This window comes from Protobothrops mucrosquamatus, unplaced genomic scaffold (genome assembly GCF_001527695.2).
Source record: "Protobothrops mucrosquamatus isolate PMUCROS unplaced genomic scaffold, P.Mucros_1.0 scaffold1635, whole genome shotgun sequence".
Lineage (NCBI taxonomy): Eukaryota > Metazoa > Chordata > Lepidosauria > Squamata > Viperidae > Protobothrops > Protobothrops mucrosquamatus.
This window is the reverse complement of record NW_015387794.1, coordinates 267652-285661: the sequence shown is the minus strand read 5'-3', so window position 1 is coordinate 285661 and position 18010 is coordinate 267652. Positions and strand designations below refer to the sequence as shown.

General features: G+C 35.7%; 1 protein-coding gene across 1 annotated transcript in view; it reads left to right on the top strand.

Annotated features, from left to right (window-relative positions):
* SBF2 (SET binding factor 2) overlaps window positions 1–18010 on the top strand; it is a 210926-nt gene that overhangs the window by 100903 nt on the left and 92013 nt on the right. The window contains exons 7-10 of the mRNA XM_015822660.1: window positions 9470–9602; window positions 11130–11238; window positions 12396–12509; window positions 13975–14052. Of these exons, the coding sequence (XP_015678146.1) occupies window positions 9470–9602; window positions 11130–11238; window positions 12396–12509; window positions 13975–14052 (434 nt within the window). The remainder of the gene's footprint in view (window positions 1–9469; window positions 9603–11129; window positions 11239–12395; window positions 12510–13974; window positions 14053–18010) is intronic.

Below are 18010 nucleotides of genomic sequence, written 5' to 3'. Positions count from 1 at the left end.
GCATTTACTACAGGATGTTGACCTTACACTGACCTATTTTAAGTGTAGATTGCCAAATGATGATTCTATTCCTTTGGAATTTGAAGGCTTAATTATTCTGGTAACCAATTACAAAGCATTAAAAAAGTCAATAGCATCCCAAATAAAAAATGAAAAAGCTAAAACAAACAACCTGAAACCAGATACATGATTAAGTATTGTGTCTGCCAAGGTTCCACCTTTAGTATATCAGATTTTGTATAATAGGAAACATAAAATACTCTTCATATGAAAATATGTTTTATTCTCCGTACAACTGAATGATCAGTTGTCCTGGCTTTTGTTTCTGGGAATGTAATGTGGTGAAGTAGTTTTATCATATTTTGGTTTATAAAATTGGCCTTTTCTATCTAGATATATGGTCAGTGTTATTACTCCTGAGTAAAACAGGAAATCAGTTGCTATTTACTGTTCGATAATTCTGTCAAAATGTTAAATATCTGCATCCATATACAGTATTTTCCATGTGGTAGAAACTGGTTTTCCCCTATCTATATTTTTTTATTCTAATTAGAATAATATTGTTTTATTTCCTGAAATTACTGCATCATTTATGAATTTTTCCAGGATATTCCAAAATTATATACTGCAAAGGTTCCGTATGTTAGCAATACTTTTCTGCTACATACTAAAAACTAAGTATAATATTACAAGTCAGCATTTCTTGAGGATTGGCTTTCAGTTTTCTTATTTCTAAGCTTTTAATTGCACAATGCTTTTTTACTCTTATTTTACATTTCTGGTTATAAATATTGATATATAAAGTATTGATATATAACACACCTGGGTGCAGATGCTCAATTAATAAAATAGCATATTGCTGTAACATGTGCACTGACTTATACCTGCATTCTACTTTCCACCAAACACTGCTCAAGATTGCAGAAAATAATTGCAATATAACTGCAGTAATGTACACAGTAAAAAAATAGGATCTGAACAATGAAATGAAAGTTTAGCTTGCAACTTAAATATAAGTTGCAAGCTAAACTTTTGTCCAAGCCTAAGGGACTGATTGTATAGCAGTAGCACTTAGACTTATGTACCACTTCACAGCGCTTTACAACCCTCTCTAAGTGGTTTACATAGTCAGCATATTGTCCCCAAGAATCTGGGTCCTCATTTTATTGACCTCAGAACAGTGGAAGGCTGAGTCAACCTCAAGACAGTGAGAACTGAATTGCCAAACTGTTGGCAGTTGTCAGTCAGCAGAATTAGCCTGCAGTACTGCATTCTAACCACTGCGCCAATATGGTTCTTATGAATGCAAATGACATATAAGAAAAATGCAGATTTCCACATCTTGGAGTCAGCCACTCAGATGGCCCTCTGTCATGTTCCTAATAGTTGCACTTAAGATGTTGGCAAGACAAAAAGTCCTATTCAAATGTTTTAAACTGGAATAGGATATAATGTGTAATTTATTTATTTGGATGACCTCATCCCATACCAGAAATGTTTAGCACTTTGAATTGTGTTGGGAATATAGCAATAAACAATATTTGCTGGTATTTTCTGGATTAGCCTTCAATTTGCACACTGTCATCAAACTCTAATAATGAACTTGAAATTTTTCCTTGGATTTAGATAGAAATGAAAATATTATCAGTATACTGCATCATAAATCCAGATGACCTTGCACATCTGTTTCATGTATAATAATATTCATGAAATAGGTGACAAGAGATTGGAAGAGATCAAACTACATTCAAATACAAAAAAAAGACTTAACAAAGTATGTAAATTATCATACAATATTTAGCACAATTTCAGTTGCTAGAAAGATAATCCTTAGGATCATGCAATGTAGATTGCAATGCAGTGCATGTAGATTCCTGTATGGAAAAAGAAATGTCAGGTATTTAAGGTGATTTTAGAAGAGACAAGGGAACATAAGACATTATTATTGATGCACGCTGGATAATTAAAACAGACAAGAATACTAAAAAGCAGGGCTTTTTTTCAGCCGGAACGCGGCGTTCCGGCGTTCCGGCACCTTTTTCCGGGCCGGCCGCACCGGAAATAGCCCCTCCCACACCGGAAATAGCCCATCCCAAATTTTACTTGCATTCCTGTTCTCTAAAGGGGCGGTCCTAGGGTTTGATGAGGGCGTGGCCAGGTTTGAGTTCCGCCACCTTTTCTCCGAGAAAAAAAGCCCTGCTAAAAAGACAATAGGTACTTCATTGATAGAAAGGTCTTTGATTGCATTGATCATGACAAAAGTGGAATATGCTTAGAAATATGAAAACTTCAGAACATCTCATTCTTCTCATGCAAAACCTATATATGGACCAAGAAGCCACACACATACCAAACAGATAGCTTCAGATTGGCAAAGGAATAAGACAAAGCTCTATATTCTCCTCTTATTTATTTAAGCTATATATTTGTGAAGCATGGTTTTAAAAGTGGAGGAAAACCTGTACTATACTGGTGTCAGCTTCTGCCTTTTAGGATCAACCATTAACAGTAAAGAAATAAGCAGTAAAGAAATACACCACAGACTAGCACTTGGTAAAACAGCCATAAAGTCCTTAGAAAAGATATTTGGATGTCATGATGTGTCTATATCTACAAAGATTAGAATTCTGCAAATTGGTATTCCCTGTGACACTCTATGGAAGCAAAAATTGGACTTTGAAGAAGCAGGATGGAAGGAATATTGACACTTTTGAACATTGATGTTAGAGAAGACTCTTAAGGTTAACATGGACAATCAAAAAACAAACAAATGGATCATCAAAAAAAATGCCAGGATTTGAGACACAAATGACCAGGCTCAATTTATCCTACTTCCTGATATTAAAATACAAACCATACTTTTTAAACACAATCCTTAAAATAAATTGGTCCCAGTTTTTTAATAACTTCAAACTTTATTAACAGCTGTTTGAAGTGGCTCAGAATTGATAAGTGGTACAATATAGAGATGTTATGTGTTCTAATTTCCTTGCTTCCATTAGTCCTAAGAGCTAAATAGATCAACATTTGAAGTTTTCTACAAAGACAGACCCATGCAGGGACCTTATCCCCCAGCCTGTACTCCTGTTGGGCAAGTATATATTCTACAATTTTACATTTTTATTTTTTTCTCCATTTAGGAAATCCAAACTCCTTTGAGATTCTAGTTTGATTTGAATAATATGTTAATTATGCATTCTTCAAAAATAAGTCCACAGTTTGTGAAATCTGTTCTTTATTACTAAACATAATAATTTATTTTTGATTATTCTACAGCATAAAATACCCAAACCTTTATTAGGCAAGAGACATCAGGATTCTCTAAATGCAGTTTTAGAAAGCTGTATATCTAATTTCTTTAGTGAACCCGATTTCCCTTCTGATTAAATATTGTTTGCATCACTTTTTAGAATAATTCAGAAAATTTCTCTGATAACTGTTAACCCATATTTGTGAATTAGTCTCACTAAATTACTGATAATTGGAACCCAGAAATTGTGCAAGCCTGTTCTCGGTTTCATCATGTAGCAATTCCGGTAAATTCTATAATTCTTAGTGAAGTCCTTAAAATGTGCAATGCTTTTTGTGTTAAAATGGTAATGCTTTAAACAATGCAGTATGTACGTGAGTGTCTATGTGTAGCTTGTAAATCATTTTTAGAACAACAGGAAACAGGATGATTGATTACATTTTTTTTTAAAAAAAATAGGAAGTCAGATATTTCAGTGCAAATTACTTACCTTTTCAAATCTTTAAAAACAGTAAAAAAAATTAGTCAGGAAGCTTCTGTCAATTTTTTTCAAACATATGGATAATGTTCAACAGGAAGCATGCTTGACTATAGAAGCTTAATCTGTAATAATGAATACTAGATAGATTGTTTATTTGTTTTAGCATTGTCTGGTCTGTTTGTGCCCTTGGCTAGTCAGTATCACAGATGTGTTTTGAAGTTCAAGGTGACAACAAATATAGTTCTGTCTTCCAGCCTAAGGAAGCATGGAGATCTGTCTTTAAAGTTGACATTGCAATTGGTTATTTTTCATAAGTTGAAGGGCATTTTATTTCACTTTCATATGTTTACATTACTTAAAGTAAATTGTTATTATTACTTATTACTGTTACTTACTGATTGAAAGAAATCTTATTTTATCCTTCAACTGTTTTAACTTTTGGAGTTAAACATTGTTTTATGTACTTTTCTAACAATCTTAGTTTTTAAGGCAGTAACTAAAACTTTGATTTTTGGAGCCATACTTGCTGATATTAGCAAGCCCTGAATAGCACCATGGATATAAAGTTATATGGTTTTGTTATATTTTAGAGATGTAAATATCTTCCACTTCTAAAGCCCTGTTCAAAGAAAGAATTTCACTTTATATAAATTCACATTTTATACCAGGGATAATAGAATGAATACCTATTTAGAGGCATATACAAAAGGATGAGAAGATCAAAGATCATAAGGCAGACCCAGAAGAAAATGAACAAATAACATCAAAGACACACTAGATCAACATCTATTAACAATGGTTTAGGCCACCAGAAGAGCAAGAGCCAGAACTTTGTATCTCCCTTGAGATCCGAAGTGGTAAAAGAGGAAGTAAAGAAGAAGACCTGTTTAAATGGAGAAAATCTGAATGAACATTCATATAGTGGGTCAAAAGCATATATTAAATATATTTGGATTAAATGAATACAAGATTTGTGAATAAGATCCACAGCTGGTGTAGACCAATTTTAAAAACTGAGCTCTACTGTGTAATAATTTTCCCCTGCCTCTGTTGATGGACACACATCTCCTAGTCTTGATATGATACAGTATATAGCAGTGATGGCGAACCTTTTAGAGACCGAGTGCCCAAACCGCAATCCAAAACCCATTTATCACAAAGTGCCAGGGCTGCATCAGCATTGTGGTGCCCTCATGGGGGGGCAGGGAGGCGCCTCTGAGTGCCGCCTCTGGCACACAAAAATCAAGGGCATAAAAATGGCCGCCGCTGCACTGTGGGGTGCAGATACAAGGCGCTCTATCACGCAAGAACGGGGCAGGGCTAGTGAGTATCACGCAGGCACTAGCCCCATCCCATTTGCAGTGTAAAATGCTTCCCCCTCCCTTTTCTTCCAGTCCAACAATGGTTGGTGACCTCTTCTCTACCACCTGTACTCGAGCTTGCTAGTTGGCCGCTTTGCCTCCTTTGTGCTGGGTGGAGCTCCTGCTCTGAGCGGCGGTGGCGGCCTGATGGACCTGCTGCTGGCAGTGCGCGTGCCAACAGAGAGGGCTCTGAATGCCACCTCTGGCACCCGTGCCATAGGTTCGCCACCACTGATATATAGTTATAAAAACTCCAGTTGTTTACCATCCTTGGATGACAATCTTTTTTCCTCACTTCAATGATAAACAGATTCATATTCCAGACAGCTCGTGTATTAATTAGTGCTTATTTTCTCACTAGAGAGAATGCATGCACACTTCTCATCTCTGGAGTCCTCAAACCCAAACTCAAACTTCTGGGTCCACAAAAAGTCCTCAAACATTATCCTGCTGGCAAGCCATTTCATATTTGTTGCCATGCCATAGGCTGAATGATTGGCTAAAGGTGCTGTCTGTGAGTTCTAGACTTGCAAATGTAGAGGCAGTGCTCTCTGAATAAGCTTGCAATCTGTAGAGAGTGAGGACAGCGGTGGAGAGAATGCAGATTGATTATAACAAGTGCTGGGAATAATTATCACATAAGCCAGCAGTGCTCAAAGTGTTTTAGGGTAAAAAATGAATTTGGAGCTAAAACTCTCTTTGCTTCCTAAATTATCAGCTATTAAAAATACAAGTGTTCTTGAATATTTGTTGTTTACACTTCAAAATTTAGAATATAGAAAGATCTGGATAAGATTTTTTTTAGGAAAATAGGAGAATTGGTTAAATGTTATTCTACAAGCATTCCAAATTTGAAGGAGATGAATTTTTTTTCTTTATTCGAAATCCACTCCTGAAGCTTCTAAATTATTACAGATGCTTTTTTATTTTCCCAAATATGCACTGATTAGCACAAGAACCAAATACTATACTACTAGTAGTTGCCAAAAGGAAGTAGCTCTAAACACAGTTAGTTTTAGAATAATTGTTTTAAACATGATATCAGTGTAAGGGAAAAAAATATAATCTCATACACTTCAGTAAGATTTGAAATATAATTAATAATGTGCATGGGAGAGAGGTAATTTTTGACCAATAGGAGACAACATTTATTTAGCGGTTACAAGATTTGGATATTTTAAAGGGAAGAGAATAATTGAAAGAAGAAGTATCACATGAGCTGTAATAGCAGGGAATGAAATTTACAGTAGTAAGTAGACACACAAAGCTGGATAAACTAGAAGTATGTAAATTCTCATTTTTTAAAAAATGGAAGTGTTTGGAAGATTATTAGTGAAAATTATTCTTATTTTGTTTCCAGTATATATCCTTTTCCACTATTTGGTGGGGAAGTGAAAAGTACAGAAGGAAGAACTGCCAAACAGCTTTTATATTATTGGGGAACGTTGATTCAGATGAGGCTTTTTCTTTCTAGCTCAATACATTTACTTGTTTGTATTGTTCACTTAATTTTGTTTAGGTATTGTGTACTTATGGGACCAACTGACTTTCATGTATTCTCTCAGTGTGGGCATTATATATGGATGGACACCTAATGAAATCATGCATCAAATCTTTATTTCAGTCATTGGTCAGCATTAGATTATCAACCCAAAAACTTGATTAGAGCAAAATAGCCAAATCCAGAAACCCTTCATTCAGATAACAGAATAGCGAAATATATGAATTTCAGAACTTTTTACCAATGAATTCAATAAAAATTTAGCATTCACAGGGCAACCAATGATGTCAAAATTAAAGCCTCACCTTTTAAAGTCTTTGTTGCAGACACCTAAAGGGATTTTTTCAGTACCCAGTCACAACTACCTTCTCTGCAGAGGCCTCTATATCAATTCCTGTTTGGTTGAAAATTACTCGCTCATTCAAACAGCAACACTGACTTCTAATATATAGAGCACTACCACATGAATTATAATATCCTCAAAATAAAAATGAATTCATTCATTCTAAGAATATCTCTCATACAACTAGCACCATGGAAAGAGAAAATGTTTTGAAAATATATGGGATTGGGATAGTGGCATTCCTCAGAGATGAAGGAGACACTATAGCCTCCAACATGGCTGAAAAAATTCCAGGTAACCATCAGCTAGTAGGAAAGAGGTAGTTCTTCATTTAATATCATCCAGATATTTGCAGTTCATACCTAGTAGCATTAACATTCATTACCTTTACCTTTAAAAAAAACCTTCTCAGAGTTAGATACAGGTAGTCCTCAACTTAACAATCATTTGTTTAGTCACCACTTGAAGTTACAGCGGCATTGAAAAAAGTTATTTATGACCATTTTTCATATTTACAACCATTGCAGCACCCTGTGGTGATGTAATCCAAATATGGATGCCTGGTGACTGTCATGTTGCAGTGTCCTGGGGTCATGTGACCATGCGAACTTCTGACAAGCAAAGTCAATGAGGAAGCCAGATTCACCTAGCAACCGTGTTACTAATTTAACAACTGCAGTGTTTCACTTAACTGTGGCAAGAAAGGTCTTAAATTGAAGCAAAATTCATTTCACAACTGTTTTGCTTAGCAACAGAATTTTGGGCTCAGTTTTGGTCATAAATCGAGGACTACCTGTATGTATCTGTTCTCTTTCCTTTCTACTTATACTTCAACAAGATGTCTATGGAGATTCTCAGTTGGAGCTTCAACAAGATGGATAACCAAAATACTTATTTATATATCTACATGGACAATACAAAGAGATTGGGAAGAGACTGAATCACCTGTTGAAAGGAAGAGTACATAAATTAAATAATTGGCAAGGATTGGCTTTTCGACTAAGTTTTATTTGTTCTTTTTTCTAATTTGAAATCAAAATTGGAATTTTTTTTTGTTCTTTATGTCATTATGTCACCTTAAATACTCTTCCATTCTCTGCTAGTGCATCCATATTGCTACCCTTCTTTTCAATCCCTGATCATACGGCGTACTTTGTGATTGTTATCTGGCTTATCTCATAATTATTAATGTATGTTTTGCCGATAACTCAGATTTTTTTTCTCACAACAGCAACCTAATATATAGCAGTATAATCAAATTTCAGATATTTAATGGTATTTGTCAAGATTCTTTTTCAATTCCCATATTTTCTATTTTTTTTTCTTGTACTATTGCTTTCACAATATCTGTTCTAAATCACAAATACTGGGAATAATGGTCTTTCTATTTTATCCATATGATTTTGTTAGACTCCTTGTGTATAGGTATATAGGTGGCATAAATAGTTTAATAAGCACTAGAGCATTAAAAGAGATAATATATTATGGTTGACTATATGTCTTCTAAAGTTCAATAATCCTGGTGAAGAAAGTCGTAAAACAGCAATAAGTAATGACTTAATGAAGTCCCTTGAAATGGGCAAAACTGTTTATAGACAATACATTTCTGCTGCCATAAGCTTATGGGCATTAGAATTTCCTAAAGGTTCTCTATCAAGAATTCTAATTAGAGAACACAGGTAATAGTTATCAACTTTATCTTTTTTGATTGAACAGACTATGCATAATAGTGTGATGTGAGCAACATATAAGAGGGTCTTAAATCACAAAGAAAAAAGTTTTTCCAAATTGGATCACATGTGACAGTCACCACCTAATGAGTATTCTGCTTAGTCTAGAAATAACGTGAATTCCAGTAAATAATAAAATAATTGTTTTAACATTTATTTTAAAATTGTTTTAATTTTAAAGGGGGCTTCAGAATTATAAATTCTTAGAAACGTTTTGGCCGTTCTTTTGCTCTTTTTATGTTTGTGTCTGTTTCATTAACACAGTTAATGAAAAAGCTTGTTAGATTTTTCAACCAGCTAATCTTCAAGTGTTGGATTCTTTTCAGACTCATAATTATTAATGTATGTTTTGCAGATAACTCAGAGATAGTTTTTTTCTCACAACAGCAACCTAATGTGTTTGGAGAATGATTTTGTAAGATTGAGCTATTCTATAAGATTGTGCTGTTATACTTGTCTGATAAACTACAATAACCACTTAAATGGCTTTTAGATGCATAAATAACAGAACAAAATCTATTTGAAGTAATTATTGAGCAATGTTGAAAAAATGGGCTCAAATATACTGAAAGATATCCAATTTCTGTGTCATATTCTAATGATATAGAAATAATAATAGCATAATGAATACGTGTCAAAGAGCAAATGAAAGAACTCAGAAATAAGAAAATCTCCAAAATGCAGAGTTTTATCACATATTTTCCTAAAGTGATTCCAATAATAGTCAATTAATACATCATAACTTTCATTCTTTTGTTATTGCAATAAGTCTATATATTTTAAAACTGTGTCTTTTTTTTAAGGAATTCAAAATGTGCTGAATCTATTCTGTGCAGTCCTTACAGAAAATAAAGTCCTCTTTCATTCTGCTAGTTTCCAAAGACTGAGCGATGCCTGTAGAGCATTAGAGTCCTTAATGTTTCCTCTCAAATATAGGTAAGATTTTTAAAATGAGTGCACCAAATCTTTATCAATGTGGATTATCTTGGGGGGGGGGTAGGTTTTTTTTTTAGTTTTTTTTTATAGTTTGCCATTCCTTTTCTGTTAGGACTCCCCAAATCTAGGACTTTTATAGAAATATATTGCAAAACAGTATGTCACACATACACACCTCATGTTTCACTATCTGACTTGTTTTATTTTAATTTGTTTGAAATACAAGCCAAAGAGCCTTCATAGAAATAATAAGTTTCAGCATGATGGCTGCAGTGTCTTTTTAAATACTTTGTTTTTCAGATGTCCTCATCCAGACTTTTAGTGTATAAACGTAATACTGTTCTTCACATTATAGAGATCATAAATGCTGCTATAATTATTTGATTTCTGAAATGGTTGAACCTTTTCAACAGTCAAGCTGTGTAATGCGCCTGGTAGTCTGGCTGCTTCTCTTTCCAATCTTAAAAGTCCTTAATTAAGGCCATTGGTTTTGTGACACATGCTAAAGTCTTCATTTACAAAAATGAGATTCAAGGCCCAACTACAACAGCATAATGTTTAATTCCACTGCCAATAGCTAAGCCGCCTGTCCCATCATAAAGAAGAAGCAAGCTCGTGAATATTTTATGCCCAATTTATTGATCTAGTGACAAGTTTAAACATTCATGATTGTCGTGAAATGCACAAGCTCAGCATGCGTATTCAGTCACAGCCTTGGAGTTTTCAGCTCCTCAAAGACAACTGAAACCATCTCAAGTAATATGGTTATTCTTTATGTGTGTAATAATTTACCCATTATCTTACAGTAAAAGATTTTGACAGGCTGATGGAGGTCATGTTATTGGTATAATCCCAGATATGGTGTTCAAACTTTATATGAAATGTCTCTAGAAAGGATGAAGGGGGGGAGGATATTTCCAGTTGCCATCTGAATACAGTTTTGGAATTCTTCTTACCTGGATAAACATAAATTAATCATTTTGTTTAATATATTAATATGTTTTATGCTATTGAAATAATTTCTGTATATAGATCTATTTCACGTGTATTATTGTTGCCAGCAAAGTACAGAGTTATCTGATAAAAACAGCTCTGTTTCAGCTATTTTAACTAACTATTCTTGTTTAAATTTAGATTACAATTTTCGCTTATCTGTAACTGTTTTAGATAAATAATGTTTGTCTTGGAAAAAATCTAATTTTAAGTATATTACCTCAATCAATAGTTGTCTGCATATTTTGTATTCAGCCTCCTTCATTAATTTTAAAGATTATATTTCAGTCATGCAGTTGAGGAAACTGTAGATAGAAAATGCAGTTAAATGTATTTTATGATATTTTGTTAACCAGAAACTAGTTATTTTTGTAAACACTCTACTTATTAAGCAAGAAAATACTTTTCAAAAAAGTAAATAAAAATCCAGTCAATGTATTTTTGCTGATTTAATGGAAATGGTAGAAAGCATGTAAAGTTTGGTGTTTAACAAAGTAGAGTGGCTGCATTATTTGTCCTTTCTTTTCTTCTCAGTTACCCGTACATTCCAATTTTACCTGCACAACTCCTGGAGGTTCTAAGTTCACCAACACCTTTTATTATTGGTGTACATTCTATCTTCTGTAATGATATCCATGAACTAGTGAGTATATTAAGCTTGATTTTATGCCTGATGTAAAAACTTCATCTAAAATTAAATAAATAATTCTACTCAAAAACAGGAGATTTTCTTACATTCTTTCATTAATACTGTGCATCACAAAATCTTAACTAATTGCCCACTATGCTCCGAAACATATGTGGCTGGCTCTAATGGGAGAAAAAAACCCATTAGGAATGCTATATTAGCAATATGATTGATTGATTGATTAAATTTCTATGCTACCCAGCTCTCTGATATAGGAATTCTTAGTGAATCCAAAGAGTTTATGCGGTGAAAAATATTAGTATATGGCAACCTTAACTGTAAAAATGTCAGAGTGGTACAAACATATTAGTAACAAACAGTATCAAGAAATTGTTACATATCTCATAAATATGAAATGAATATAATGGAGAAAAAGACATTTTGGCAAGGGAAAAACCCATTTGGAAACTATAGTCATAATGTGATTTACCCTAACCGTAGCATTTTGATTTTGAATGACTTCTGATATTTTCTAAAAGCAATATAATAGCACTGAGTAGTAATGAGTTTTAGAACTAATAGGCAAGTCTGGTAGTGGTTGTTCTAGTGGAATCCTTATTGAAAGGGAGAAGTGAGCCAGTGGCTCACTTGATGATATTTGATGATATTTGAAAATTTAATTTGAAAAAATTTCAATTTATATGGTGAGTTGGATTCAGATTTATCTATAAATACATTTTATCAGCAGGACTTCTACTTCTCAGTTTGTGTTCCTTCTTCTTCATGCAGAATCCGAAATTGTCTTGAAAATAGCATGGAAATGGCTCTGGTGAGCCATACGATAACTGGGGAAAAACCTGGATTGATCTTGCTCTGTTCTTGAAATACGAGGAACCCTTTCTTTAACAAAAGAGCTATCTAAAGTTACCACCACAGTGAGATCTGCTATGCAAAATGATTATGCCTACAGCTTGGTTAATCAAAATTCTTTAGACATCAGTCAGAATATTTTAACAATTCCAACCAAAATTTGATTTAAAATCAGAATCTATTATTTCCATCAATTCAGTCCCTCCCTATTTCTCAATGGATATTCCATTTCAGTGTTCTATCTATGTTTAATGGTATTAAATATCATACAAAGTGTTTATGTCTATCTCTGTGTCTTCTAGTTAGATGTAATCATAGCAGACCTAGATGGCGGTACAATTAAAATTCCTGAATGTATTCACCTCTCCCAGCTTCCAGAACCACTGCTGCAGCAGACTCAAACTTCTCTGTCTCTAGTAAGTATAATTCCATGATATAAACATTCACGCACATTTAACCCCACATAGTTTGTAGATAGCTGACAGCTTTGTTTAGGGTGACCACAGCCCTCTTGAGTAGAAGGGACTCTGAAGTGCATCTACAGGGCTATGCAGAGGATTTTGTAAAGCATCTGTTGGACAAAATTGCTCAGATTTGCTCCCAATTAAATGCCAGCTTTAGTTCAGTTCCTATGGAGGTGCATAGATATAATCCTGCCAAGGAGCTGGACTTGTTACATAAAGAAGCAAGTAGGGTTCTCATGACTGTGAGCTTAGCCACTGCCTGTTAGACCCATGCCCCTCCTGATTGGTAAAGGCTCCTGGGAAGTGACTTAGGATTAGGTTTTAGCAATGGTAAATTCTTCCTTGTGAGAGGGAGTGGTTTCTCTGCCCCTCCTCACGAAGCCATTACTGGACCCAACCATAATGGACAATTTTTGTCCAGTATCCAATCTTCCCTTTTAAACAAGGTTGTTGGAAAGATGATTGCACAACAGCTTCACAGGACTAGTCTGAACATGGTGGTAATTTCAATGCCACAAGTATAACATGTCCTGGATTTTTTATGTATTCTTTAAGATCTAAGGTACCTTGATTGCAAAATATTTGTGGTATAATGGACCAGGAACAGGAGTGACTTCTGATTTCATGCCAGTTTCCCCATTGTCTTTGCCTGTGGTAATCTGTCAGGAAGCATCGGAAATCACAATCGTGCAACAGTAGAAATGTTGCAACAACCACAACTTTGCACATAAAACTGGTGTGAACAGTGTGAGCTGGTGGAAGTTTCAATTTGAAAGAAGTAATGGGTAGTAAATAAGTAATAAAGATATTTTGTGCATTCTTTAAGTTAGTGGATTTAAGGTACCTGGATTCAAAAACTGTTCTGATATAATGCACCATTTGGAAGGTTCAAAGAGTCAAGCAAATAGGAGAGTTTTAGTGGTATATGGATTCCATTCTTTATTCCTTCCTTCCTTTCTTTTTCTTCATTATTTTTTCCTCCTTCTTTTGATTCACTTTAGCAGAAAAAAGCATTAGACATAGATTAATTATAAATGCATTTAATTGTTGCCATGAAAAGAAGTTGGACCAACACAGACCGATCAAATTTAAAAACTCTTCTGTATGTTTTCTGAGAAGGTTTACACTAAAGGGATCTTTTTTTGTATAATGTTGATTATTCAGTCTATTTGAGTTTTTTCCCTTTCAAGTGTAAAATCACAGTTAGTTGCTTTGAGTTATAAATATTTCCTAGCTGAATTAACATTTGTTTCTTTGTATCTAGCATCAGAATGAAATAATAAGGATACAAGAATGCAAACATTTGTTAAATTTAAATATGAAATTTAAATGTGGTACAATTTACATTTAAAATATAAAAAATATTTTAAAAACAAATGTAAACCACTTGCTTTTAATTTTTTTCTTGAAATTGTAGGTTTTATATCCAGATTTGGCAACAGCAGATTATGCATTTCCTCCCCCTCGAACTGCTCTGTCACATTCCAAAATGTTGGTAAGACACAATGTTCCCAATGCTGAAATAAACAGGAAAATATAATATATTTCAATTTCTGTATTTTTCCCAAATATTTTTACTTTATGTCATCAAAAATGTTGAAGAGTTCTTTTTCAAATTTAAGAATTCTTGCTGGAACTGATACGAAAGGGTTAATTCTACTTCTAGCTAGAAAACAAGCCTTAAGATTTGTTCCTGTTCCATACGAGAAATCTCAATTCATTCATTAGTGTGTCTTATAGGATTAATGAGTGGCTCTCCCATTGGCTCCTCCCAAAAAGAACTATAACAGAGGTTAGGGATTGAAGAGAAAGGAACAGCATACAACCCTGAGACAGCAAAACATTGCAGTTGAAAGGCCCCAAAGAAACAAGCTCAGTTATCTAGTCACAAGGATTAGACTTAATTCATGAAGTAATGGCCTTCAGAGGCAGTAAGCAAAATGAAGGAAGCAGGCAGCAGCTTCTCTGAAAGTGTCCCGGATTCCTTCTCCCAATGATGGACAAGGCATCACAAAGCACCAAAAATAGTGATTCTTCAGCAGGCAGGCAAGAAACAGGTGATGCCACCAATGGTATAAGCTTCCTATGGCTGGACAGACCAGGGAAGCTGAAAATGCAGCAACAGCACCCTTTATTGAGGCCATAGTGAGGACATGGAAACTGGATCTCCCTGTACTTTGTTGAATGAATAACACCAGAAGAATCAACAAACACCGGACAGTATGCTATATTGGAGTTGTGAGGGAAATTCCAGTGGGAGCCAGCCTAGCAATGTCCAACATGATAATTAAAGAGCTAAAGGAGGATCAGGCTTCATTTGCACCTAATCTAGCCTCATAACACATAGAAACCCCAGTCAGCCTTCCACCCCAAGGGAGGCAATTTTCAAAGCTGAGTTAAAGCATCTTATGAGAAGCAAAGGATACTTTGGGTCAGAAAAGAAGAAAGGGGAGGGAGTCACATTCAGGCCTATTTGAAAATATTGTTTTTTCCCATCCCAATGACATTAGGAGCCATGGTAGCATAGTGACTAGAATGCAGAATTGCAGTCTAACTCTGCCCACAACCAAGAGTTTGATCCTGACCGGCTCAGGGTTGACTCAGCCTTCCATCCTTCCGAAGTTGGTAAAATGAGCACCCAGATTGTTGGGGACAATATGTTGACATTTGTTGTCATTTTTTTACTGTGGGCACAATGGCACACATCAAAAATGAAATTTAGTTGCCCGCTCTCAAAGTGAAACATGTACATGACACGCTTTAAAAACATACTATATACAACATATGTGTAGACCCACACCCCTACATATACATAACAAATAAATATTAAATACTGTCCATCTTGAATATATAACGGAAGGAGGAAGCTTGAGAGTTCACAAGGTTAATGCTATATGGAATGAAACTATGGCTGAATCTGGATGTTCTGCTGCGGATACCACGAAGCCTTCTCCCAGAAGGTAACAAGGAAAACATGTTGTGAAGAGGATGTGTAGTGTCCCAGATAATCTTACGGACCCTGCTCAAGCAGCGCTTCTGTGCTATGTCCTGGATGGGAGGGAGGGAACTGCCAATTCTCGGCCATTCTCACCACTCTCTGCACCACCTTCCTATCTGAAGCAGTGATGCTTCCAAACCAGACTGTGATGCTGTATGACAGGATGCTCTCGATCGTCCCCCTGTAGAAAGTGGTCAGGACAGGGGAAGGAAGATGTGCTTTTCTCATGTGATGCAGAAAATGCAGGCGCTGCTGTGCCCGCTTTACCAGTTTCTCATTGTTGAGCGACCAAGCCAGCCTACTTGTTAGCTGCACACCCAGGAATTTGATGCTGGTAACCATCTCCACTGGTGAATCATTTATGCACAGAGATGTGTGGCTGTGCCTGGCTTTTCTGAAATCAACAATGATCTCTTTGGTTTTTCCGGTATTTAAAACTAGGCTGTTTTCCTTACACCAGTTCACCAACCCCTCAACCTCCTTGCGGTAAGCTTCCATTTTGTCATAATGAATAAGGCCCACTACTGTTGTATCATCTGCAAACTTCACAATATACTTGGTGGCAAACCTAGCACAACAGTCATGGGTCAACAGGGTGAACAGCAGCGGACTTAAGACGCAGCCCTGAGGAGAACCTGTGCTCAAGGAAATGGTATTAGAGGTATTTGTTCCAACTCACACATATTGGGGCCTGTTGGTAAGAAAATCAAGAATCCAGTTGCACAAAGGAGTGTTTAAGCCTAAGAGGCCCAGTTTGTCTACTAGATGCTGGGGAATGATTGTGTTAAACGCTGAACTGAAGTCGACAAACAACAAACACACATGAGCATTTCTTTCCTCTAAGTGCTTCAAGCTCAGATGGAGAACGGAAGAAATAGCATACTCCGTAGAGCAATTTGGCCGGTAAGCAAATTAAAGCGGGTCAAATGCTGGCGGGAGGCTAGATACAATAATGTCCTTTATCAGCTTCTCAAAGCATTTCATAATGGTGGATGTCAGTGCATCATTAAGGCCTGTAACTGTGGAATTTTTTTGGCACTGGCAAGATGATGGCTGTCTTAAAACACTATGGGACCACTGCCTGCTGCAATGAGAGATTGAAAATATCTGTGAGAACACACGCCAACTCCTCTGCGCATTCCTTGAGGACATGTCCAGGGATGTTATCTGGGCCTGCTGCTTTCCGAATGTTAACTTTCTGCAGTGTTTTCCGGACAGAGATGACATCAAAACTTAGCACTTGCTCGTTAGGATGGGGCACAGCTTTCCTAGCAGGAGTATTATTTGATGCCTCAAATCTACCAAAAAATGTATTCAGTTTGTTTAGGAAGTCTGTGTCGTTCTTGCATCTCGATGGAGTCACCTTGTAATCCGTGATGGCCTGGATCCCTTGCCACATTCGCCTGGTGTTTGTTGGGTCCTGAAAAAAGTTCTGAATTTTCTGGCAATGGGCTTGCTTTGCACCTTTTATGGCACATTTCAGATTTGCTCTGGCTGTTCTAAGTGCCAGCATGTCACCAGATTTAAAAGCCACATTCTGTGCTTTCAGCATCTTGCGGACCTCATAAGTCAAGCACGGTTTTTTAAGTCAGCACTGTGGAGCAGTATGTAAGTCTAAGTGCTATGTCTAGTGCTATTATAGAAAGGAATCTAGGTTTGTCTCAAGTGCACTCTCTCAAAGGAGGCCAACCTTTATTACAGTGATGGGTTTTCTGGGCATGATGACTAGGACATAAGAACAGCTCCTGTTGGACTGTTTTTAGTTGAGACTACTCCAGTGGCTCCTTCTTTCACTTCAAAGCCAAAATGCTAGCAGAAAAAAGCAGACTACATCTAGCTATCAAGATTCACAAACATACCAGCATCACAACACATTCAGTGGGAGATCAACATGAAGCAAAGGAAGATTGCATATGTAAAGTGACAACCAGAGTGGAATACCTATTTAGTTAAACATTATAAAATACATATCTACCTCTACAGAGGCTGTCTTTGGCCAAATAGTATTACAAAGGGTACTTTTATCTTTACTTTAAGCCACTCTGGGAATAAAGCTGTAGAATATCCCTTTTCTTGCTAGCTTCAGTTTTGGTAATTAAGAGCAATAGTTAAGCTTACTATGAAATATCTTTCTGGTAATTGAAGATGTATCCTGAATTCTCTTTTGAATAGAAAAAGTGCTTAGAAATGGCAGATACTTTACCAAGTAATAAATATTATACATTTGTTTTTCTGTTTCCCATGTGTTTTTTGTCAATGGTAACCCTTTGTTACAATGAAATGCTTGTAGAAAGAAGAAATTGAGCTACACTTAGCATGAGGCTAGTAAGACAGCGTTTCCTCTACAGGACTCCAAAAAGTACAGATAGTCCTTAACTTACAATAGTTCATTTAGTGACCATTTGAAGTTACAATGGCATTGAAGAAAGTGACTCATGACCATTTTTTACACTTA